Source organism: Pelecanus crispus, chromosome 1, assembly GCF_030463565.1.
Source record: "Pelecanus crispus isolate bPelCri1 chromosome 1, bPelCri1.pri, whole genome shotgun sequence".
NCBI lineage: Eukaryota > Metazoa > Chordata > Aves > Pelecaniformes > Pelecanidae > Pelecanus > Pelecanus crispus.
The window spans coordinates 82,206,714-82,232,121 of NC_134643.1; the positions used below are offsets into that span (position 1 = coordinate 82,206,714).

The 25,408-nt window shown below is 44.4% G+C and overlaps 1 protein-coding gene across 5 annotated transcripts; it reads left to right on the forward strand.

The window, feature by feature from the left end:
- Positions 1-3,777: 3,777 nt before the first annotated feature.
- CREBL2 (cAMP responsive element binding protein like 2) lies at positions 3,778-25,195 on the forward strand. Of its 5 annotated transcripts, none has more exons than XR_012831610.1 (5): positions 3,778-3,845; positions 18,591-18,788; positions 19,930-20,077; positions 23,442-23,597; positions 24,183-25,195. XR_012831610.1 is itself a non-coding variant. In XM_075720861.1 (4 exons), exons 1-4 carry the CDS (start codon positions 3,831-3,833, stop codon positions 24,185-24,187), a joined length of 366 nt encoding a protein of 121 aa, XP_075576976.1. In that variant the 5' UTR covers positions 3,778-3,830; the 3' UTR covers positions 24,188-25,193. The 5 variants fall into 5 exon arrangements, 3 of the variants coding, with proteins under 3 accessions (XP_075576976.1, XP_075576981.1, XP_075576969.1); XR_012831614.1 differs by having other exon boundaries at positions 23,475-23,597; positions 24,183-25,194; XM_075720861.1 differs by lacking the exon at positions 23,442-23,597 and having other exon boundaries at positions 24,183-25,193.
- The last annotated feature ends 213 nt before the right edge of the window (positions 25,196-25,408 follow it).

Genomic DNA, 25,408 nt, shown 5'->3' on the forward strand with positions numbered 1-25,408 from the left:
TTCAAGCATTTGTAACTACAGAAGGTGCTCATCTTGTCACAAAGTAGAACTTTTAGCAAATACAAGAGCAAACCCCTTATCAACATTTAATTATACAGTATGCAACAAGTAGTCACAGGTCAGGCTCTCAATGTGCTGTGCTTTGTTCAAACACTGATCAGATTTTAAAAAACAGCTTTCAAAGAGCTTGTATTTTAAATAGAATTTTCTTTTAATCATACCAATGAGGTGATCAATCACTGTACTTGTTAGCATGTGCTGTTCATCTGTTTACCAGATCTTTCAGAGCTTTAGCATATCTAGCTTATTTCTCGAATGTAAAAAAAACCCAACACCCTGGTATACTTTCATCTAAGTTATGTAAGTGAAAATAAGATATAGAATCTTATGTAAATAAACATTTTTGTCACTCCCCTGTGACAAATAATTTAACTGCTGGATATAAATGACAGGTTGAGGGTGATCTCTGTCTTGGTATCAACAGAGTCTAAACACTGAAAGACAGGGAGTTTCTTCTTATCAGATTAAAGGGTATAGGGCAATGCAGTTTTTATTGGTTCTAAAAAAAAACCAAGGGATTGAAAGATGGGTTGTTCTTGCACAGTCTTTTCCCACATGGCAAATGAGTTAGCATCTCTATTAAGGCAATTGGAATCTTGGTACATTTGGAAAACAAACAAGAAAATATCTTAACTGCATCCTTGTTTTCCCATCCATGAATGAACTGATCTCAAAGGCTCTGAATCTGCAAAGACTCACGAATGGACAGTGGAGCAATTTCAGCAAAACACTGAGTCTTGATACCAACAGGTTGCAAGATTTATCCTTATTTCAGGCAGGCTTTCAGAGGAACAGATTTCCATTTGCCGAAATTAAAACATTTACAGTTCTAGAAAGAGAGAATAAACACCTCTTTGGGATGTGTTGACATCAGTGCAAATATGAGCACATGGTGCAAAATCACCCCGTGAGTTGTATCTCTTTTTTAGTCACACTGACATAAGCAATGATTTTTAAAGTGTTGCCAGATCATCAAACCCAGTTTATTTATATACCTCAAAGTCTCTGGATGTCAGAAGCACAATCCTTCTTTTAATAAATATAATTAATTTGAGCAGGGAACCACCAATAGTTACTGCATAAGACAATTTGTGACACTGGATTTAATACAAGGTAGTGTTTCTTTGGTGTGCATCGCTATGGTTTAGCAATAAAACCATCAGGATGTCTCAGAGGATCACTTAGGAATGATCATTTACTAGGAAAAACGGTAACCTGCAGTTAGTGAGGATGAGTTGGTCTCATCTGCCTTTACTTTAACCAAGGAAGTTTTACTTAAAAAATCTTAATTCATTTGTGAGTCTTTGGGGGTCAAAATGGTGACCTGTTAGACAACATGAAAAGAAGAAAAGCCCCGTTGGGTCAGACCACGGGTCCATTTAGTTCAGTATTCTGTCTCTGGGAGTGGTGGCAGGAGGAGACACTTTTTAGGGAGAATTGTGAACTTGGCCTTTTTCTGTGCTCTGCTTCTCTCATACATCCCCAGTATCCCAAACCCTTACTTGGTGGAGATGGTGGAGAATACATCCCTTTATGAAACATAAGACTGTCTAATCCTTTTTTGAACCTGCTGAACTCTCTGCCTTACATTGTCCAGTGGCAGTAAACTCTAACAGTTCACTATTTGGTCTGTAAAGCACTTTCTTCTAGCTGTTAAAATCAATTTAAAACATCATAAGCTTGTGCACTATATAGGTGCATATATATAATATCCAATTCCATGCACAGCTGTTCTTTCTGACAGACTCCCATTCAATTTGCATGTTTGTATTCATCTGGGAAGACAGCATAGCCATAGTGGAAAAGCAGACTAAAATGTGTATTTCAAGTTGTTCCGTGCTAAAATATGGAAGCTCTTAAGTGTTTAGGCAGGGAACTTGTGCTTAGCCTGGTCAGAAGCTGAGCACTCTGCTTCTTAAGTGATATAAAGCAGAATGGGTAGTGTGGGGTAATCTAGTAGAAGGAAAAGATGCAGCTGTAACTTTAATCTGCTGGTTAAAAGGATTCTGGCCTTTCTGAATCAGCATCAGGGCTCTGTCTAATCTCCTTCCTCCACTCATGTTGCAACAGAGGGTTGCCTAAGTGAGCTGTGTTGGCTCTTTGCCACTCAATATTTCCCTTCACCAGGGAAACCCCCAACTGGCTTTTAAAGCTAGCTTTATGGCCCCAGGATAGTGCCAAAGGTGGTACGAGGCGCCTCACCACCTTCTTCAAGAATTTGAAGGCAAAGATGGGGGAGGGGATCACAGGAGACAACCTAGGCAAGCTCATAGCAAGCTATTCCTTCCATTTTATCAACTGATGCCTCTTGCTTAACATACTGATCACCCCTGCTTTTTTATTGTTATTATTTCAGGGGCAGGGTTGCAAGAACTGATTTGTAGTTTTTGGACAGGCAAATAGAAAGCAGCGTGCAAACTGCCTTGTCTTCGACTACTGAAAAGCATACAAGCTTATAGAAAAAAAACCTTCTAAAAGTGCTTTGTCTCTGCCATCCAGAAAGCATATCCCTCCAAGAGGAAGGTCTGTGATTCAGAGGGAAAATCCCATGACAAAGCCTTTAGCCCTAACAATTGCATGTAAGAGAGATTAAGTCATGGGAAACTCTTGTGAAAAGAGTTGCATGAATAAAAGGAAACATGCAGCAACATGAAACATGCCTAGCTTCAGGTTTCACTGCAAACTTGAAACACGGACCACGTTTACAGAGTCGTTCGCTGGGGTACATGTGTCTTTTGAGCAAGTGGGGCCCTAATTCCAAGGGACCTGGTGGGAGCGGGGGGACACGGCTTGGCTTTGCGTCAAAAGCACGCAACATTAACCTTTTCTGGTATGTGTCAACACGAAAAGGAGAGGAAACCTGGTATTCTCAAAGGATTACAGGGACTGCTGCTTTAGATTTGGGGTGCCTCGGGATCTCAGGCCAAGTACACCACGCAGCGCCCAAGTGAGCCGGAAGACTCAGTTCTGTCTTCAGGAACTCGGAAGGCAAAGCAAGGCAAACGATAGCAGAAAACTTGATTTGTTTCTGTTTTTAATGCTCAAGCCATTACAGGGCTGCTCAGCCGGAACCTTAACGACTCTGTGACAATCACCAGAGGCTGCTGCGGGGCAGGGCCCTGGACGCGGAGAAGGAGGCGCTGGAGGTGCTCACCTCAGCAGCAGGAAAGACCGGGGTTAAAATTAGGGCTCAGAGCTCCAGAGAGCCCGTGCGCAGGGTCCGAACCGACAGTGGCCCTCACGGAGGGCCGGAGATAGCAGAGGACTGGCGGCGGCAGCCGATGCCTGGGGCCGGCCGGCCCACCGAGCCCCTGCCGCTGCGCCGGCTGGGGCTGAGGAAGACGCCCGTTCGTGCCGGAGAGAGGGACAGGGCAGCCCGGCCGCGGCGAGGCGGGCAGGCGCCGGGAGCCTTCTGGGAAATGTAGTTCTCCCGCCCAGCGGGGTGGGGACCAATCGCCGCGCCGCTCCCCGCCTCACCCCGGCGTGGCCCTCTGGGAGTTGTAGTTCCTTCCGCCCCCGCCTCGGCAGCGGCCAATGGCAGCGGGGCCGAGCAAAACCACTCTTCCCAGCGTGCACCGCTCCGCCGCCGCTCCCCCCTCGCCCGCCCGGCGCGGGGCGGGGTGGGCGGCTGTAAACAAACAGGGCGGCGGGGCATGGCGGCGGCGGTGGGCCGCGCTGGGGGGCTGTGACCGCCGGGGCGGGGGTGGGCGGCTCCGGTGTGCGCCCCATGCAGGGGCTGCGGCCGTGCGGGACCGGGGCTGGCGGCACACATGGATGACAGCAAGGTAAGGGGCTGCGGGGGCCGGGGCCAGGGCCAGTTTGGAGCCGAGGGCAGCCGGTGAGGCGGTGCAGGGAGCCCGTGTGGCCCTTCTGCGCCTGAGCCCGACGGGTTCAGGCTCCAAGTGGTGTGCAAGTGTGTGATGTAAGCCCCCATAAAGCCTCGTAACAGTTAGTAGACAGGGAACTGCGAGTGAGGTGAGTGCTCCTGCTAAAGGCTTTTGCATAAACTCTGAGATCTTCTCTTGAAGGCCTCCGGTCGCTGCCGGTGGGAAGGAGGGGTTGTCCCCTTCGCTCTCCTCGCTTGCTGCATGCAGTGGAGCACAGCGCTTGGATGCTGCTTCTGGCTTTTCCTTAAAGCTCCAGGCATGGGCCAGAGGCTGGATACAGACAAGTGGTCTGATCTGGTGCGGTGGATCATATTCCTACAGCACCCTGAATTTCTTAGGTAAATAGCAACTGTGGACGAATGGTAAGGTACTAGGGTAGGAGCTTGGGTTGCAGCCTTGTAATGGGTGCTGGTGCTTCCATTCTTCCTGCATCGTCTTATGAGAACAGCACAGTGGCATCCCTGAAGGTACACGTCTTCCATTTAAGTGGAGTGAAACATAAGATGCACAGGGAACACCTCCTCTACCTGCTTGCACCAGGGTGCCCCTAAAGCATGACCTACAGGGCCCGTGTGAGGACTGAGAAAGTAACTGCTGTGTCCACTCAGTTCAGCGTTTTGCAACTGAAACTCCCAGTTAATTTTGGGTATTTTGGCTCACTAGAGTGGTGGGTTATGGTACTATCCTGGGCTTTGTGCTGGAAATAGCTTAAGTTTCCAGGAGTGAGCCAGGTGAAACTACACTTGAGGTAGGCTGTGAGGCAGCTGTCTTCTGACTCATAATAAACTCTGAGCCTGGCTTGAGTGTTAAGACTGGTCACGTGGTAGTCACAGGCCTGTGGTACTTTGTTCTCAAGCCACCTGGTTTTCTTCCCACTTGAATTTTACTACAACAAAATTGTGCTGCCTGTGCTGATCCGCCTTAATTTGAAGGGGAGCTTGATGTAATTTCTTAAGGAATAAATCTAAGAAACTTTGATCAAAATTTGGCAGTACAAAGGATCCACAGGATGGATCGTAAGTATATGTAAGGTTCATGATGATTTGCCAAATTAACATACATACTATTTGGTTTTACTGAGGCCTTGTCTGAGAGCTGCAAAGGAGGGTCGGGGGAGCCTGCATCACTGAAGTCAACAAAATGCTCACAACTCTGAGAACTGCAGGAAAGTTTATGTAATCGGGGCAGTAGTCTAGAAGATCCAGAAGACTTAATTCTGGCGGCATATCTAGCTCATGAGTATTGGCTGATTTTTATTTCTTTTAGTGTTAAGAACACTTCATTTCTCCTGTATCAGAATTAACTTATTTGTAACAGGTAACTTCCAGATTTTTCTTTTAAAAAATAATTTTTTATCTATTGATGTGTTTTGTGAAGTCCTGATAATCTGCTTTTTTCTGGAACATTTTTGGATGCATTTACAAAATAAACTAAATCTTTCATCAAGTCAGTAAGACAGATATTTGCTCTTTTTTTCCTTAGAAAAATTGATGTTGAGGGAAGGACAAAAAAAAAAAAAAAAGCAGAGCGGACTATTTACTCGTCCTATATTAAGTCTCAAGTACAGTTTCCTAGTATGATGTTTTTATTTAATACTTATCACTGAGATACTTGAGAGGATGGTGGCATTCAAAAGGGTCCTGCCCAGAACTACTGGGTGTGGCTGTACCTAAAGAAAACTTTGAAAATCTTTGTTACCTCAGCAGGTTTTTCATTAGGTAATGACCTTGGGTGATATCGGATCCTCATATCTTCTACTGAAAATAGCTGATACTTGTCAGTAAGTGCCTGCTGCTCTGAAAGGCTTCACTGCAGTTGTTTTGAAGGGCTGTGGCTCCTTTCAGAACAAGTTCATGAGGCTACAGGTTGCCCTAAGGGTTTGGTGGCTCCATTCAAGAGATCCCATTTCTCCTGGGAGGGCTCTTCCTGTTGCATGTTGCTGTGTCAGGATGAGGCAAGCACTATTTATACTCCATTTTATAGCCAGTGCGGTCTCTCAGCTTGAGCCAGTGTGTTCTTGAAATCTTCTAAAAGTTCCACTGAGTCACGCTTTCTTCCTTGTTGAGAGGGTTGGCCTGTGTGATCGAAGAGTCTTATCTGTAAATGGAATGAGTGTGACTGTGAAAGGAATTTCCCTGTAAAAACTGAGATAACTAAATTACATCAGTAGCGAAGTAACCGTTCTATAGCTGCATCCACCCAAGTTCCGTGTTTTCCTTCATCTACGTGACATAAAGAACTTAGAATTGGGCTTGTGGGCTGTAATGTTTTTCCCTAATTCTTAGTGCAACATAATTTATCCGTACCTGGTTTACGAGAGCAATCGAAAAATGGTTCATCTAAACATGTTCCTCAAAATGGGAAGGAAATAGTAAGAAATAAAGGGAGAGGTAGAATATCAGAACGTCAGATCTAGAAAACTTTCATGTTCCAGTTTTAAAGGATGTTCTTTACACACACAAAACCCTCCCAACCAAACCCCAAAACATGACCTTCTTGTCTTTCTCCTGTAGAGCTGCTCTGAAACTAGGGCTTGTTCAGATACTGGTCTCACTTCTTGCTGTGGTTTGAGCTATTGGTTGAGTAAGGGAAAGAGTTTAGTGATGCAGCTGTTCCTTAGCAATTAATCTCTGTTAAAATAACACTTACGTATCTCTGAAGTATTTAGACACAGGAAAAAGGAGAAATTCTGTCACTGTGATTTCAGCCTTTATAGGTGAAATTACTTGGTTAGTTTACAAGACTACATATAACTTATTTATTATTTACATTGGGAAGCAGGGGTGTTGTATTAGGGTAAGAAGTATTTTTTACATTTCTGTTAGTTGATAAATAACTCTTGTTGGTAACTGTTAAAATACAGTTCTACATAGCTAACTGCAATCTTTTGTGTTATAGAGGTTTTTATAGGGTGCATTCTGGCAATACTTATGTGAGTAATAAACTTTTCAGTTTATGGGTAGAAATGAGAAATAAAAAAAATTCTTAACATTAGATCACTTTTCTGTTATTCCACTGAAATTAAAAACAAGCAAACAAAAACCAAACCACCACCACCAAAAAAGTTTGGGGTTGTCCTCTTTTATTACAAATATTCTTGTCCTGTAAGGAAAAGATAGTTTTAGTTTTCAAAAAGTTTAGATTAAATGTATTTTTCTTCAAAAATGTGCTTAATTGAGCCAAAACATGAATGAGTAGATTGGATTTTAAGAAAAATATTACACTTAAACCCAAATATTATATTTAAAATGTTTTTTTTTATTTTAAGTGGGATTTTTTTTTTAAATGTATAAGTGCATCATTCTTAATCGTAGCAGTGGAATATGGTAATTGATTGCTTTTTTTGAATGGGAATGAAAATTTAGGGAAATGCACCCAACAGCTTTTTAAAATGCCTTGCTAGTTCAAGGTAGATACTTACATGTGTTGGATATACGAAGGAAGGTAAAAAAGCAGGCTTAGGAAAACCTTTTGTTATCCAGTTCTCATGACAATAAAACGGTCCACTCTTCAGATTTTTGAAAAAGTAGATCTCAGTCTCTTGCATTTGTTTTAATTCCAGGCTAGTTTCTCAACTTTGAACAGACTGGTTCTTGGTTGTTGGTTTTCTTTTGCTTGTAAATAAATTGCTGCATCCTCTAAATGAAGAAGCAAATTCCTTTACACCTGTAAAAGGGGCTGTGGCTGTTGAAAGCTGGGTCTCCAGCTGAGGTTGGTTGCTTTCCAGCAAGCTGGTCCCAGGGACTTGGGCAAGGATGTTGGTCTTGAGGTCTGACTATTTCTGAACTTCCACAGACTTGCAATGTGTGAAGTGAAAGAAAAACTTTTAAATAGGTACGCTGAGAGTGTTTTCATGTGTTAACTGAGTTTGAGAAAGCAAGTCCTCAGATTAACTGTTTGTATGGGGCACTTATATTTATGGATTGAGCATCTGTCAATGTCTTGCTCTGGTGTTCATACAGCCTTTCCATTTTGGGGGAGCACTTGGTGATAAAGCAGGGGAAGGCCACAGCAAAATGCTGTGCATGAGGTCTTGGGCCACTTTCCCCACTGCCTAGCTTTGAAACATCAAATACCCAGTCGCGTGTGATCCTGAGGGGAATTTTGCTGTAAGTCATAATTATGGGGATGCAGACATCCCTTGCAGGGGGTGTGGGAGCAAGTCGGATGTGAAAGCTTGTGCTTAAAATAGAGGGCTTGATGGGTCTTCATTCATGAGATGTCCTCTGGCACGTCTCTGCCTATGACTCTTACTGTTGTGGGTGACTGGGATCACAAAGAGAGGGGTGATCTCCCAGGTGATCCTAGAATCAACTCTGAGGAATGCTTTGAAAGCCACAGCAGGGACTGAGAGCTAGTGCGGAGAGTGAAGCACAGGATCCATTTTCATAATAACCTCAGTTGTTAAGGAGGTAGGTTACTGTGTTTTCATCCTTCAGGACTTTTTCAGAGTACACAGGTTTGCAAAGTGCTGGAGACTTCTTCCATCCAGGATCGTGTCCAAATGTAAAGCGTTCTCATTGCTGCTTGCTTGGAAATATAAAACCTAAATAGCTTTGGTTATAAATTGAGATGGGGAATTTCAAATAGTCAGATGTTTTAACAAGTCTCTGCTCAGCGTTGCTCAGATGGCACGCCCACTTTCTCGCATTTGCAATGGGTAAGTAAATTGGATGAGCTGAAACCCCATAAACAGTTTGATTTCACGTTTGCAGGGGGCTAGGAGGATATACGTAGTATAGTGTTAGCTGACCATCCTTGTTGCCTGTTTCAAGCTCCAATAGATATTTAAAGAAGTGCCTGGGTGCTGTTACCTAAACTGGGAGAATGCATATGGTGTGTTGGTGGATGCGCTTCCACGCGTGAGGCTGTAAGCCTTTCCTGGGGGGAAGAGGAAGACTCTCCCCTGTTGAGCAGTAAGGTGGCATCCAGCTGACTGCTGCAGTCTAAGTAGCGATTCCTTCCCTGAACCTTAATGATTACCCATGTTGACTTGTGGACACCTGTGTAACACTTTATGAAAACTTGATATTTATTCCTAGCTTACGATTTTAAAAGATAGACATTTCAGCAAAGATAGTTGTCTTTACACTTCTGTGCTAAAGACTACCTTATTTTTAGTACATTAATCACTTTGTATGATTAGACTTTTAGGATTAATTTCTATTGACATATCTGCTTAAGACTTAAAGTATTTGCTCACTAAATAATATCCTATGTTTTTGGATTATTATAGGATACATTTTGTCTGCCAGTGAAAGTTAACTAAATCTGTGTGAAACATAAAATACTGTGCGATGGAAGAATAACCAGTATACGTTCTAGCTACTGTACATATGGCTACTGTGAATGGTATGCTGCAGCTTTGCACATCGGATAACTTCATCTTTATTAGGAGACTTGTGACCAACTTAATTTGATTACTGATTTTGAGAAAATGTTTGCGAGTGTGAATTACACCCCTCTAATGAATGCAGTGCTTAGGTTGTATTTCTTGCTAATCATTTTTTGTAGTTTTGTATAAGTTCTGTAGATGATCATCAGCTCCATGCTAAGTTAAATTCTGCAGACCTATACCTTCAGCCACTAATGCAACCAAGAGTCTGCTTAAAATGATTCCTTGAGTTGGATCTCAAGTACTGGTTGATGGAGAGCTACTTCTTTATCTGTGAATGAACTGAGAGCTGCTAGAAGATGCTGAACTGGTCAATGCGATCAGCATTGCTGATCAGTAGTGCTGAACAGTGCTTCAGATGATGGTGTTTTAATCTGCCAAATTGTTAAAAACCTGCAGATGTCATGGTGAGGCGTGCTTTATCACAACCTTCTGTCCGAGTGGCTCAGTCTTTGGGGAGTGTGGGGGGTGTGTGTGAATGCTGTGTGAAGAGTGGCTGTATTATCCTTGTATCTCCTTCCGAAGGAGGACCTCTCCATGACGCAATCTGGCGGTGCTTTTGTAGAGATCTGCTGAATCCCTCTAATTAAAAAAATCCAGAAATCTGAAGGTTTTTTCTGCATCAGGGCAAGTAATTGCAGCTATTTCCAATTCCAGGTCAAATAATTTTGTACCTGAACACTGATGCCAGGTGAGAATGATGTTATTATCCAAGTACTGTATTAAAAAGGGAGTTATGTTTTTCTATTTTCTGAGGTCTGAGTGAACTGAAATAGGAGCTTTATCAGATTTCTGACAAATGCATGTTGTTATTAATATTTCTATGACAAATTTTATGATTAATACTGTTCTGGGTCTTGATTATATATGACTCGCTGAAAAAAAACAAAATTCTACTACTGGATGCTAATAGATCCCATCCCTTTATAAACTCCCGAGGAATACAGAGGGAATAAAATATGTTTGCTTGCTTGTGATTTCTTGGTCTGCTGCCAAGTTCAACATCAACGAGCACTTCTGCTTTGTCTTCTTTCTGTCACATCAGCATAGCAACTGAGTAGGCAAACATGACTAGAAGCTAGGGAGATAGGGTCATGTGGGATGGTGGCAAAGGATTTATCAGGCCTTTTTTTCCCCAGCTGGGTTGCTTAAGGTTCTAAATATTGGTGAAGAAAAGTTGTTAAGGATGCAGGATTTGATTAACTTGCTTACCGAACTAGCTGTGCAGGGTGGTGCCTAATTGTATGGTGAACTCCAGTTCAGGATCCACAAAGACAGTATGAGTCTTTTGGGAGGGTTTGAAGGCAGACTATTAGGGTCTTGCTGCTAAAGTCAGAGTTAAAAGGGAAGGAAGCTTTTCATTATTTCCATAGTCCTAGTGGTTAGAGCATTGGCAAGCAATGACCCAAGAGGTACAAGCCTTCTTCCTCCTATAAGAGAGCTTGTGTGCAGGGGTGCTGCAGTGGTGAAAGATCTTGGGGGAGACAGCAATTAGTACACCTATCAGGAGAAAGCTCTCTAGAGTGACTAAAGGGAAAGCAGTTAATTAATAATGGTGGATCCAGGTTTGCTGTTGCAATGTGCAAAAAAGTTCACACCAGCATCTAATTTCCTTGCAGACTACAGAGTGCCTTTAACTGTTTTATGTCCACATCTCTAGATCTGTCCATAAAAACATGCCTTTAAACTCAGAGTTTGTACAAGCTCACTTGATATCTTAGTGGCATAACAATCCACTCTCCCTTGCCCTTTGTATGTTTTCTGTGTTGATGTGACCCCTCCCTTGAAAAAGGCATCAGCTACATATAAGCATACACAAGATGCTTTGAAATAACAGGTCGCTAAAAAGAAATTATTTTATGAGATTGTGGTGTTGGATGGATTTAATAGCTGTGCTGCTTGCGAGTGCTTTTCAATGCTGGTTCCTGCCCAGGGTGCTGGCTGTGGAAAGGTTGGGTGCCATTTCCAAGTAGTTTTAACTTGCTGGTTGTGAGAAACAACGTGGTAGCAACTATTCCACCTGCCTGATGTTCTTGTGAAAGGGCATGGCTGTGACATACACAGGACTAAGACTCGAGTTATTCATAGAATTGCAGAATCGCTTAGGTTGGAAAAGACCTTTAAGATCATCCAGTCCAACCATTAACCTACACTACCAAGTCTACTCTAAGCCAATCAAGGGTAGACTAGACTAAACCATGTCCCCAAGTGCCACATCTACCCGTTTTTTGAACACTTCCAGGGATGGTGACTCCACCACCTCTCTGGGCAGCCTGTTCCAATCCTTGACTACCCTTTCCATGAAGAAGTTTTTCCTAACATCCAATCTAAACCTCCGCTGACGCAACTTGAGCCTGTTTCCTCTCGTCCTATCGCTAACTACGTGGGAGAAGAGACCAACACCCACCTCACTACAACCTCCTTTCAGGTAGTTGTAGAGAGTGATAAGGTCTCCCCTCAGCCTCCTCTTCTCTAGGCTAAACAATCCCAGTTCCCTCAGCCGCTCCTCATAAGGCCTGTGCTCCAGACCCTTCACCAGCTTCATTGCCCTTCTCGGACACGCTCCAGCACCTCAATGTCCTTCTTGTATTGAGGGGCCCAAAACTGGACACAGTATTCCAGGTGAGGCCTCACCAGCGCCGAGTACAGGGGGACAATCACTTCCCTGCTCCTGCTGGCCACACTATTCCTGATACAGGCCAGGATGCTGTTGGCCTTCTTGGCCACCTGGGCACACTGCTGGCTCATGTTCAGCCGGCTGTCGACCAACACCCCCAGGTCCTTTTCAGCCAGGCAGCTTTCCAGCCACTCTTCCCCAAGCCTGTAGCGTTGCATGGGGTTGTTGTGCCCAAAGTGCAGGACCTGTCACTTGGCCTTGTTAAACCTCATACAGTTGGCCTTGGCCCATCGGTCCAGCCTGTCCAGGTCCCTCTCCAGGGCCATCCTACCCTCGAGCAGATCGACACTCCCACCCAACTTGGTGTCATCTGCAAACTTACTGAGGCTGCACTCAATCCCCTTATCCAGATCATTGATAAAGATATTAAACAAGACTGGCCCCAAAACAGAGCCCTGGGGAACACTGCTCGTGACCGGCCGCCAACTGGACTTAACTCCATTTACCACTACTCTCTGGGCTCGGCCACCCAACCAGTTTTTTACCCAGCGAAGACTACGCCCATCCAAGCCATGAGCTGCCAGCTTGCCAAGGAGAATATTATGGGAGACTGTGTCAAAGGCTTTGCTAAAGTCCAGGTAAATGACATCCACAGCCTTTCCATCATCTACCAGGTAGGTCACCAGGTCATAAAAGGAGATCAGGTTGGTCAAGCAGGACCTGCCTTTCATGAACCCATGCTGGCTGGGCCTGATCCCCTGGTTGACCTGCACTTGCCTGTTGAGTTCACTCAATATGAACCTCTCCATAATCTTTCCCGGCACCGAGGTCAGGCTGACAGGCCTGTAGTTTCCCGGGTCCTCCTCCTGGCCCTTCTTGTAGATGGGCGTCACATTGGCAAGCCTCCAGTCATCAGGGACCTCCCCTGTTAACCAGGACTGCTGATAGATGATGGAAGGTGGCTTGGTGAGCTCCTCTGCCAGCTCCCTCTGTTACTCTCGGGTGGATCCCATCTGGCCCCATAGACTTGTGGGTGTCCAGGTGGCGTAGCAGGTCGTTAACTGCTTCCTCCTGGACTATGAGGGCTCCATTCTGCTCTCTGTCCCTATCTTCTAGCTCAGGGGCCTGAGTACCCTGGGGATGACTGGTCTGGCTATTAAAGTCAGAGGCAAAGAAGGTGTTAAGTACCTCAGCCTTTTCCTTGTCCTCGGTGACAATGTTCCCCCCCACATCCAGCAAAGGATGGAGATCCTCATTGGCTCTCCTTTTATTGCTGATGTACTTATAAAAGCATTTTTTATTATCTTTTACAACATTGGCCAGATTAACTTCTTGCTGGGCTTTTGCTTTTCTAATTTCCTCCCTGCAGGACCTAACAAGATCCCTGTACTCCTCCTGAGTTGCCCACCCCTTCTTCCAAAGGCGGTAGACTCTCCTGTTTTCCCTGAGTCCCCGCAAAAGCTCCCTATTCAGCCAGGCCGGTCGTTTTCCCCACTGGTTGGTCTTACGGCACATGGGGACAGCCCGCTCCTGCGCCAAGACTTCCTTCTTGAAGAAGGCCCAGCCTTCGTGGACCCCTTTGCCTTTCAGGACTGCCTCCCAAGGGACTTTCCCAACCAGGGTCCTGAAGAGGCCAAAGTCTGCCCTCCAGAAGTCCATGGTAACAGTTTTGCTCCCCCTCTGCTTGGCATTGCCCAGAATTGAGAACTCTGTCATATCGTGGTCGCTAAGCCCAAGATGGCCTCCGACCTCGACATTTCCCAGAAGCCCTTCTCTGTTAGTAAACAGCAGGTCAATCGAGGCACCTCCCCTGGTAGGCTCACTTACCAGCTGCATCAGAAAGTTATCCTCCACACACTCTAGGAACCTCTGAGACTGTTGTCTCTCTGCTGTGTTGTATTTCCAGCAGATGTCCAGCAAGTTGAAGTTCCCCACGAGAACAAGGGCTAGCGATTGCGAGACTTCTGCCAGCCGCTTATAGAACGCCTCATCTACCTCTACATCCTGGTTGGGTGGTCTATAGCAGACTCCCAACAGGACATCCGCCTTGCTGGCCTTCCCCCTCATCCTTGCCCATAAGCATTCTACCTTGTCATCACCACTGTCAAGCTCTATACAGTCAAAACACGCCCTAACATACAGAGCCACCCCACCGCCTCTCCTTCCTTGCCTATCCTGTCCGAAGAGCTTACAGCCATCCAGTGCAGCACTCCAGTCATGAGAGTCATCCCACCACGTTTCTGTGATGGCGATTATGTCATAGCCATCCTGCTACACAAGGGCTTCCAGCTCCTTCTGTTTGTTGCCCATGCTGCATGCATTGGTGTAGATGCACTTGAGCCGGGCTATTGATTTCGCCCCCAATGTTGCCATGCTGCCCCTGGGCTCCTCACTAGCGGGCCCGTTTATATCCCCTTCCCTCTTCAAACCTAGTTTAAAGCCCTCTCAATGAGTTCCACCAGCTCATGGGTGAGAATCCTTTTCCCTTTTGGAGACAGCTGATCTCCATCAGCCGCCAGCAGGCCCGGTGCTGTGTAAACCTCCCCATGATCGAAAAACCCAAAATTCCACCGATGGCACCAGCCTCTGAGCCACCTGTTAATCAGGTGAGTTTCCCCATTCCTTTCAGCACTCTTAACTGCCACTGACGGGATAGAGGAAAACACTACCTGCGCTCCCGATCCTGCGACCAATCGCCCCAGTGCCCTGCAGTCCCTCTTGATTGCTTTAGGACTTCTCTCTGTAATCTCATCACTGCCCACCTGTACAACCAGCAGCGGGTAATAATCGGAGGGCCTCACGAGATCAGGGAGTTTCTTAGTAATGTCCCTAACCCAGGCCCCAGGGAGGCAGCAGACTTCCCTGTGGGATGGGTCTGGACGGCAGATCGGGCCCTCAGTTCCCCGCAGGAGAGAATCACCCACCACAATTACCCTCCTTTTTTTCTTAACAGGGGCAGTCGTAATCCGTGGGGTTGACTGACTGGCCCTCGGCAACCCCCTGGCTGGACCTTCGCCTTCACCTCCCTCCCCACTTGCCTGACCCTCAATTCCCAGAGCCCCATATCTGTTGTGTAAGGGCAGCTGGGAAGGTGAGGGAGGCCGGGAGGGGATTCGCCTGCCTCCCCAGGCAGGGACCTGTTTCCATTCCCCCCCATCTCTTGGATCCCCTCCTTCTGCTTGCCGGCAAGAGGGCAGGGGATCCTCCGCTCCTTGTGGGGCCTCCGCCTGCTGCCCTGGCCCCAGGGACGGCAGGGTGCGGCTCCACCGGTCTATCTCCCTCTCACACTCCCTGATGCTCCTCAGCCTTTCCACCTCCTCCTTCAGCTCTGCCGCCAGGCTGAGCAGATCATCTCCCTGCTCACAGCGAAGACATTTGCCATCTCCGCTGCCCTGCGGTACAAGCGACAGGCTCAGGCACTCCTGCAGCCGGCGACCTGGACGGCCGCACGTTTGTGCGGGAGCTCCGGCTGGGTCGCCGCATTCCTTCTGGCAGAGGCTTTTGGGTGGGTGGTGACCACAGCTGCCAGGTGTTCTCCTGGGAGGACGATGACCACTGCCTGAGTTTCCCTTTGGAACTAGGAGCCAGGGCACTCGGCCTTCCTCGCACGCCCTGCCCGTGCGAACTGACGCGCCACGCCCTGTTTGCCCGTCCTGGTCGCCGCACTCCTGTCGTTCGCGCTCCCTGGGGGCTGCTTTTATAGGTGGGGGGGTTTGGCTGCTGTCACTCCTTTCCCCCCCCACGCTGCGTCAAAGCTGCCCCACGTTAGCAGCTCGCACTTTCCCGCTCTTCCCTGCTCTAGGCTGGGCTGCCCGCTCTAACCCTGCGCTTTTTGCCGCCTTAGCAAGGGTGCCCTGGCACGAACACCCGCCCCGGAGCCCTTCGCCTTGGTGACTCTTTGTTCATACAGCAGTACGTGGTATGCTGGGACTCCAACCTCAAGTGCTAGCCCACTCTTCTAGAGGGTCAGAGCTCAAACAGTGGCAAAGTGGTTGATTTTGGTGGTTTTTTTTTTTTAAGAGAAGCTGGAGTGTATGTCTCTACAAGACCTTATCTAGCTCTTGAATTCAAAGATTTACTTTAAACTACCTTGCATTGGCACAGAAAAACCTCAGGTGCTAAAAGTCTTTGAGAAGTGAAGTACTTTGTAGTGTAGAATATAATATCCAGAAATCTTTCAAGTGCAAGTAATAATAGATGGCAAATTGTGAGTGCCTGCAGCCTCTCCTGGGAAGACTGTGTGTGTTTCTAACTCCTACTGAGCTGGGAGTATAAATCACACCACCCAGAAATATGAGTGTGGTTCCATGAGAGGACAGAGTCACGCTTGTCATGCCTGAAAGGGGACAGTCGCTTTCCTTTCTTTGGAGCTTCTTTCCCCCTTGGCCATGGCTGGTTTGTCTTATATTGTTTTGGTGAGTATAGTATCTGATCTAGAAGATCTCAAGGAGAGCAACTTGGTGGAGTGAATGAATTATTCAAACTGTATTCAGCAGTTCCAATGTAAGAGAGATTGATTTTTTTCTTTTCTGAATGTATTATGTTTGTTTCATTATCACTAGATGCCCATTAAGTACTTTCTGTTCCTTCATTTTCTTATGGTAGGCAGCTATACCTGAATGAATTAGGTGAGGCAATATACAGAGGGTAGGATTATGTTGGCATGTGGTTGTTGACTCGCTTTCCAAAGAAAGAGTATAATTTGCATAAAGGATTGTATAATCCTTTTTTTTTTCATTCTAGTACATCAGTTCACTATGTTATTGTTTTTATTGCAGCCTGATAAGCTCATAGAACAAGTGACTTCTTTGAATGTCAAAGCTGACTTATGTCAAAGCTAACTTATTTTTGTAGCATCACACAGTAGAAAGTGCCTTTTTTTTTTATTATGAACTCTGATATTTTGAACACTGCCTATTAGAAAAGGTACCATCTATAGACAGTATGGTGAAACACCAAGCCAGCAGTGAAATTCTTGTATGTAGGTGTGTGTGTGTTAGGTGTGTTTCTCCACACCCCCTCCATTCAAACAGTGTGGTCAGAATGCAAATAAAGAGAAATACTCACTTCAGAGGGGAGGTGGGGCTGACGTAATGCTTACAGGGTGATACTACCCGATGGCCAGTGTACTGAATTTCAGATTGTTTTTAAGACTTTCATGTGCCATGCTCTCATGTTAAGAGCAAAATATTCGGGTGGGGAAGCATAGAGTAAATGTTGAGGAAACTTCTCCCTTCTTTTTTTATTTGTAGCAAGAGAAGCTTTTTGACCTGTAAAAAAGGAGGCACAAAAAAGAGGGGAAAATGATTGCAAAACCTGCAGTCCTCAGGACAAGAAACTAGGGGGTTACAGTTCCTCAATGGAGATGTAAATTAGGTGCTGGGAGAGCTGAACATTGGAAAAGGTTGCATGAGGAGGCGTGAGGAGACAATTTTCTAGGCTGTGTAGTATTGTTTCGAAGGTAAACAGCCAGAGTGGTTAGGTACAACTGGAACAGAGGCAGCAGAGGTAGGACTTGGTGTAGCAGAGTTCCCTGTTTAGTAAAAATCCTCAGGAGATTCCTTTGAAAGAAATCAGGACTGAGGAAGCTCAGATGGCTAGTGAGTAATTCTAACAAGTTTCATCTTTCGAGTAGGCTGAAACTGTGGTCATTTTATTGCAGCAAAACTTAAGTTTTGGGTTATACTAATATAAATAATTTTTTTTCTTCCAAATTAAAGTGTTAAACTCTGTAATACTTGCCAACTCTAGAAACACTGTATTAGGGCAGGAGTTGTTGGTAATCATAAAACAGTTTTGCTATGAATTTGAATGATCGTCTCTGTCTCCTAAGTGTCCCAGATACCCTCCTAGATATCTGGAGTAGTGTGTCCAGTTCTGGGCTCCCCGGTACAAGAGAGAAATGGAACTACTGGAGAGAGCCCAGCAAAGGGCCGCTAAGATGATGGAGGAGCACCTTTCCTCTGAGGAAAGGCTCAGAGGGCTGGGACTGTCTAGCCTGGAGAAGAGAAAGCCTAGGGAACCTCATCAGTGTGTACAAATACCTGAAGGAGAGGGTGTAAAAAGGACAGAGCCAGGCTCTCTTCAGTGTTACCCAGTGCCGGGACCAGAGGACAATGGACACCAACTGAACCACAGGAGGGTCCCTCTGAACATCAGGGAACATTTTTTTTTACTGTGAGGGTGACCAAGCACTGGCACAGGTTGCCCAGAGAGGTGGTGGAGTCTCCCTCCTTGGAGATATTCAAAAGCCATCTGGACACAGTCCTGGGCAACTGGCCCTAGGTGGCCCTGCTTGAGCAGGGGGAACTGGACCAGATGACTTCCAGAGGTCCCTGCCAACCTCAACTGTTCTGTGATGCTGTTCCTTCAAATCAGAGTAGCAGCATTTACAATAGGACTGCTTAAGCACGGACTTCAATATGAAGTCATATCCCTCCCTTTTGTTTTTGATACTGTCACTGAAAACTTCATACATCAGCCCCCTAAACAAGCTACATCTTTCCTCTGTTGCTCAGAGCCAGTGAAAGCAAATGCAAAATTTTCTGCTTGAGACACCTAGTAGGCACAATGGCATGGCTCCAGCATTCCCTCTGCAGAACAGGATCTTTAATGTACCCTTCCTTTCCAGGTGGTCGGAGGCAAGGTAAAGAAACCAGGCAAGCGAGGTCGTAAACCAGCCAAAATAGACTTAAAGGCAAAGCTTGAAAGAAGTCGTCAGAGTGCAAGAGAGTGCAGAGCCAGGAAGAAGCTGAGGTACCAGTATCTGGAAGAGCTGGTTTCGAGCAGAGAGCGAGCCATATGCGCTCTTAGAGAAGAGCTTGAAATGGTAAGAAACTATCGTTTAACCTAACCGTCAGTATTATTTGGGACCTGCCCTTGTGGACATTTGTTCTTGAAATCACTGTGACTGAGAGTGGGATTTGGCTAGCCATAAAGTATCAAAACATGAGTAACAGATGCACTCAGCTGTTTGTCTACTTTGTGTGTTGAATATGAACCCCATGTTGCAAGTTACCTACTGGTTCTGAACTGGAATCAAGCAAAGAAAGTGCCATTGCTTATGAGTCTGTTGTATTTGAAATGTTTGTTTTGGAAAACCTCTGACAGAGGGTGGAAAGTGATGTATTAAAATATCAAGGGGGACATACATCCGCAGTGTGTCATTGCTTCCCACAGACCTTTGTCTCTGTTGGGGAGGTTGATTCTCCCAGGATACTCTCTGTGTAGATGGTTGTACAGCTGTCCTGTGTTCCAGCATGTGTAAGATGGGTGTCTTAGCCAAATAAGCTGCATTAACCAAAGAGAATGTTTTACCTGGAAATACAGACTCAGCTCCTCAGTGATATTGAGATGTCATTGAAATGTCACTGGAGCTGAGGATATTGCCTTGACCTTGCATTAGGTTTGTCTGAATAGACAAGGCTAATCACCACAAGTGAATAGGGTTAGGATTGGGTGGAAAGTCAGCCAACTGACCACAGGTTTTTCGGTGTGCTTCAGGGTTTGCCAATGAAGAATTTAAGATGAGGGAATTAGGAATAAGGTAGGAATAAGGCACATGTGCTGTAACTGTGCCTTGCACAATCAGAAAGGACCTCTTAATAGTCAATCAGCCCCAAAGTCATGTGAAATATTTGTTTTTAATAGGCCATGAACTGGAACGGTATTCTGGCATGGCAGCAGTGAGAAAATGCACAGAGTGTTCCATGTTGTTTAATAATTACAGTATTGTGTCTAGTACTGCCACTGAGTAGCAGTTTATTGACTGAAATGGGATTTACTGAGGCCAGGTATGCAACCATGGACACGTGCTTAGCTCATTAGTGCTCTGCAGTTTTGTAAGAGGCTTCAGCCCAGTAAATTCAAACCTTAAATGAATATACCGGAAGGGAAAGATTACAGCTCTGTTTTGTCTGCTAATGTGATCCTGGCAGTTTGCTAATGCCTAATGTGTTTGCATGTTTCAGTACAAGCAGTGGTGCATGGCGATGGACCAAGGGAAAATCCCCTCTGAAATAAAAGCCCTGCTAACTGGAGAGGAGCAGGGCAAAGCACAGCAGAACTCAATCAAACTTGCCAAGGCTGGGAAGACAGAAGCAAACAGCAGCAATCCCTGTGAGTATCCAGCCTATGATTAATTCCCATTTTGTTACATCTTTTGTGGCGTAGGAGGCTGGCTGTGGTGTAGGAAGAAACATAAGGATGTGCTTTTGGGCACAAATAGTTGATTGAAGCAAAGAGCTTAGTGGGTGGTACAAAGACTCTGTGTAATGTTTACATGGACAACACAGAAATTACACCAGCTAGGAAGCTGGGCAGTTATTTTAAAATACTCAATCTTTTTGTTTCACCAAGGCCTGTGGAGACCTGTGAAGACCTGAGACCTTAATCTTTTACAGTATTTTCTGTTTTCCTCATGCAAGGTAAATGGAGCATGTAAAACATAACTGAATTTTAAAAACTCCATCAAGAAAACATTATTCTAGCTGCAGGCACTCAAAAGTGAGAAATGCTGGACTTGGGATTTCCTATGGAGTCTTCTTTCTGCCTCATTTGTGCTTGTCCAGGGAATGAAATCAGGTTCTTCTGGGGATTGAAAGGTGAAAAGATCACATGATAAAAGTCATATTCCTGATAAGTACATGCAAAGGAACAGAGTTAAGGTCTAGCACGGGCAATCCTATATCTCACATCTTCTAATTTTGAAATATTTCCTGCTACAGGTTAAATTACACTTTACTGTAAATTTTTGAAAAATACGAATTCCTAACTTTATGTTTTTAAGAAACAACATGAAAACCACATTTGTAACTGTAACAATCTTCCCCCGTGGTGCATCATTCACAGGAGGCCAATGCAGAACCTTCCGCACTGCAGCAGAGATAGCTTGGAAGCTAGCAGATGAATGCTGTTGTCAGAGAAGTGGATGCATCCCCAGATGCAGGGGGAAGGATCCCAGTCCGCTGTCTTCTCTCTGCTCCTCCTCACATGAAACTCTTTGATCGTGGTGTTCCTAAGCCTGCATGGAGTGGGGTTTTGGGGGTAATAGGTGTTTGTGTAAGCAGAGCCTTGTTCTTCCTTTCTCTACACCGTCCTCCCCAAATACAGCTATGGCAGCTTTTGGGCATTCCCGATAAGAGATGGGGGCTGCTTTTGTGTCAAAGGCCAGAATTAGACTGGCTTTGTGGTCAGTAGTTATGTGGTTGGTAACCATTGTGGGAGTCTGAAAGGTTCTGTAAGGCGGGGGGGGGAAGGCAAGAGGAGGATCTTGTAACAGCTTTGCTAAAGCCAAATGGAGTACTGTAGGTCGAGGAGAAGGAACTGGATCAAAAGCTTTCAGTAAGAAGGTTTATAGTAATGTAATTTGTAACCTAAATAAAGGTGTTGCTTTCAGCATCCCCTTATAATGCAGCATGTCTTTCATGTTATTGGGACTCTTAAAGAGAGGTACTAGATATATTCCCTGCTTCTGCCCATACTTCTTTTGCAGGATGTATTTCCCACCCTCCATGCTCCCGGTAAGATAGTCAAAGCATGTCCTTCCACCTTGCTTCCAGCAGCGGAACAACTGCCATCTCCTCCCACCCATTGTGCCCTGCTATCTTTCTGTATCTACCTACACTTTGGGCCCAAGTATCTTTCTAGCCTGCAACTTAATACGAATTCTGCTGTGCTATCCTGGTTTCCCAGCCAAAGACAATGCCAAGAACTGGTAGCAAGGAAACCAAGGTGCATCAGTTTGGGTTTATGATGAGAGGTGATGGCAAAAGTCTTGTGGGCTGATTTACTCATCCAAAATATTGACAGATAACCTGCCACTTTCCTCAGACCGCTCTTTCTCCTGTATATGCTTTTTGCATGTATATGGTGCAGCGTGGAGAGTGGAGCTCTCGGGATTTTCAGTGGGAGTTTTGCTTGTTTATTCTCTGTTTTGTTTGTGACAAAGTCTTTCTCTGTATTTTATGAAATGCATGGAACATTTTTTAATCTTATGTTTTCTTCTTTGTTTCATAGAATAAATATTATAATGAATGACTTTGCTAGACTGCTGCCTTCTTTTTATTGAACTAATTGGGTCTGTTTAGCATTATGTCAATTCATGATTAGTCAAAAGCACTGAAAATAATGAAGTGCCATATTTCAGTGTACAGCACAGTTGTTTTCAGAATTCAATTCTGAGCACTTAAAATCATGCTTTAAGGATTAATATATAAATTTATTCTCTAGACCCTCAACACATGTACTTAGTTAGCAATTGCTAGAAATGTTGCATAGACGTGGAAAACTTTTGAAAGGTTAAGTAACACTGAAGCAGAGATAGGCAGGATATGAGGGTTCTCCCCCATATTTTAAGCTCTGACCTGCAGTTTGTCCTGAAAGATAGCAATGAAGCCAACCTGTAAGTTCTGGGATTCTTGTCTATGTTGAATGCTTGCCTGTCCTTTTTCTGGGTTCTCTGGAGGAAAAAAAACTAGGCCAGATGTCCAGAACTATACTCTGTGAACCTTGCAGTTGGATTTTGTAACATGACTGTGCCAGAAGCTTAATATATTATTTTTGGTTAGAATTAGACTTACACAGTCTAGTTTCAAATGTAAACCAGGTATTGTAATTAAACATATATTTCAAAGGTTATGTGCATACTTAAGTGTCTTTCTGAATCAGGGTTGTAGAAAACGTGCAGAGGAGTTACAGTATGCATGACCAGAACAGCTCCAATCTGCGCTGGGTTATGTGACAAACGCAGTTCTGATCTTGCCAGAAGTACCCCACTTGCTCTCCTCCCTCCACTCTTTCTTTGTTTCACTTTCTGTGATACCAAACAAGAAACTTCTCAGGAGTTAAGTTTTCTTTTATGGAGGAAATGGGGAGCTGGAATTTCTCATTGTGATGAGTACAGTTTTCATCTGTTCCTCATCACGGTGGCTCCTGCTTCCTGGCTTAGCCAGCAGTTGGCATTACAGGATTGTGTTTGGCAAGCCTGGGCCTGGCTCTGTGGCACAAACGTTCTAACAGGTTTTGTGCTTAATGCAGATGGGACAGGAGGCGTGTTACAGCCTACATCATCTTAAACTGTTTCCTTGTTTGTCCCGCAAGCCAAAATATGTGTGACACAGTTAGAGGCTTTAACTGCAATCTTCCAACCTGCTCTAGATGCTGTAGTTCATTACAAAATGTAGGATTCCCAGCAACAATCACTAATTAGATAAAGTTCTGTGGCTTCCATCATGTGGCGTTCATATAAATGTTCTAGCTTCAGCTGGATCTCTGGGAGTTCTTTATTTTGGAGTTTGAAGTTTAGCAGTTCTCCTTGAAAACTAACAAATGTTTATGGTTCGTGCTCATTTGGTACTGTAATGCTTACAGTCTTTGTCCCCATTGAGGTGGCTCCTGGAAGTGATGCAACTAGGTCCTCTGACTAGGAGTCTCATATAGTACCCTAAATAATGGAGGATGTCTTATCCTCTCTTTGTGCAAGATGGGTCCAGCCTTCCACCTATTTCTCCTGCAGTGAGTGCGTGCAGCTGGTTCTCTCTCACAAACATTGAAGAAAGGCAATAAGCCTGGAAATGCTTCATTTTCCCACTTGCCATGGAAATCTAATGGTCAGCTAGAACCATTTGACCAGCTAAAGGTGGGTATCTCTTGGAAACTACCCACAGTCTTCCAGAAATGCTGTCTGTAGTATTTGGAGTTTATAACAATGCTAGGACTCTGTTACAGTAAGGTGTAGTGAGATTGAACTCAATTGATGCTGATGGAGTAGGCACTGTACAGTTCCACTAATCTTTTTGGAGAATTTAACCCAAGAATTTACCAGATAGTGAAAACTTGATAAGAAAAAGATGTAGTAAATCCTGTCTTTTTAATCCCAAATATGTGCTTGGGGCATAGAATCCTGAAAAATGAAGTGGATACATTTAATTGAATTGTCACTTAACTGAGAACATTTTGTAATTATATGTATTAAAAAACCAAACCAAAACAAAACCATGGTCTGCTTTCATAATCTGATAATAAGTGTTTGCCAAAGAACCTGCATTCTTTTAAAAGCTTTTCAAGACTATTACATCAGACGTGTTTTGTTGTGGGGTTTTTTTTATATATTAGATACATTTCAAAAAGCTTTTCTCTTTCTTGACAGCTGAAACCATGACTAGCTTTGGGAAACTGCCCGTGACTGACTTGTTTTTCATTTTTTTTCCCCTTTGCATTTTAGGGTGAAGATTAATCTACATCAGTAAAGAATCTAGTTCTTCCTGGCATCCCATGAAGAGATGGAGATTTGGCATCATAGTTCCATTTGCTACGTTCCAAGAAATTATAATGTCTATAATTAGCTATAAAATTACTCTTAATATAAGGACCAAATGTCTGAGACTAGTCTAAAAATGTAAAGAAATCAGAGGAAAGATGAAATAAAACCCCTAGTCTTTCTCATTATGCTTAAGAGTTACAGCATAAGTGACAGAGGATCGGCTAATACAGAAATCCCTGTTGTAGGTTAAGGAAGGCAAAACACCACCTTGTGAGTTTCCTGATGTTAGTGCCACCGAGCATTAATTTCTCTGTAAGTTATGTCAAAAACTGAATTTCTTGTATGACTGTTGTGGATTTGTATTAGAAAACAGAAGCTTCTAATCCGCAGTAAAACCTGCGGTATCCCATACTGAATAGTGAAGCAGTGGACTAAACTTCAGCTGATGCTGTATTTATGGAATGTATAGATTTGTATATGTAGATATATAAGTTGAATTTGTCATGTCAGTTATAACCATTGCTTTAAGCGATTTCTGTAAAGGCTGTTGCTTGTTATTATTTATACCATTATTTGTATATTCTTTATCTTACCCGCTTTAAATTGTAACTAGAAAATGCTGTCATTGTTCAGCTAATGATTTTCAACAGCACATCATTTAAAAAAAAAAACCTTAAAACACCCAAATAACTGACTTTTGGTTTCTTTTTTTCCTCCATAAAAAGCACTTGGGAGGTAGAAGTTTTGCTTCCCTAACTAGTGCAAGATTAGCCCTGCTTTTTTGTGTGTCTGCCTGTAACTCTCAACTGGCTTAAATCAATACTACTAACATTAACTGCTGCTTCAAGCAATTCTTGTGTATGGTCTCTATATATTAGGGTGGGTAATGGTGACATTCTTAACTATGCTGCAGCTGATAGGTATTCTGATGATGAAAGAAATTTGTGAGTAAAGGACTACAAGTGGATTATAAAACTGTGTTTTCATGAGAGCGTTCAATGTGAATAGAAATAGCATGCTATGAAAGGTGGCTTTTTCCATACCGTCTTTCTCATGGCAACTTTCAAAATATATTTTGATCAAGTTATACAGTACTGGCAACAGCAATGCTGCATATTCCTGTGGTAGAGCATACCAGCAATGTCCTCCAACTTCACCATCTCCTTATGTGGCATGCTCTGAATGCC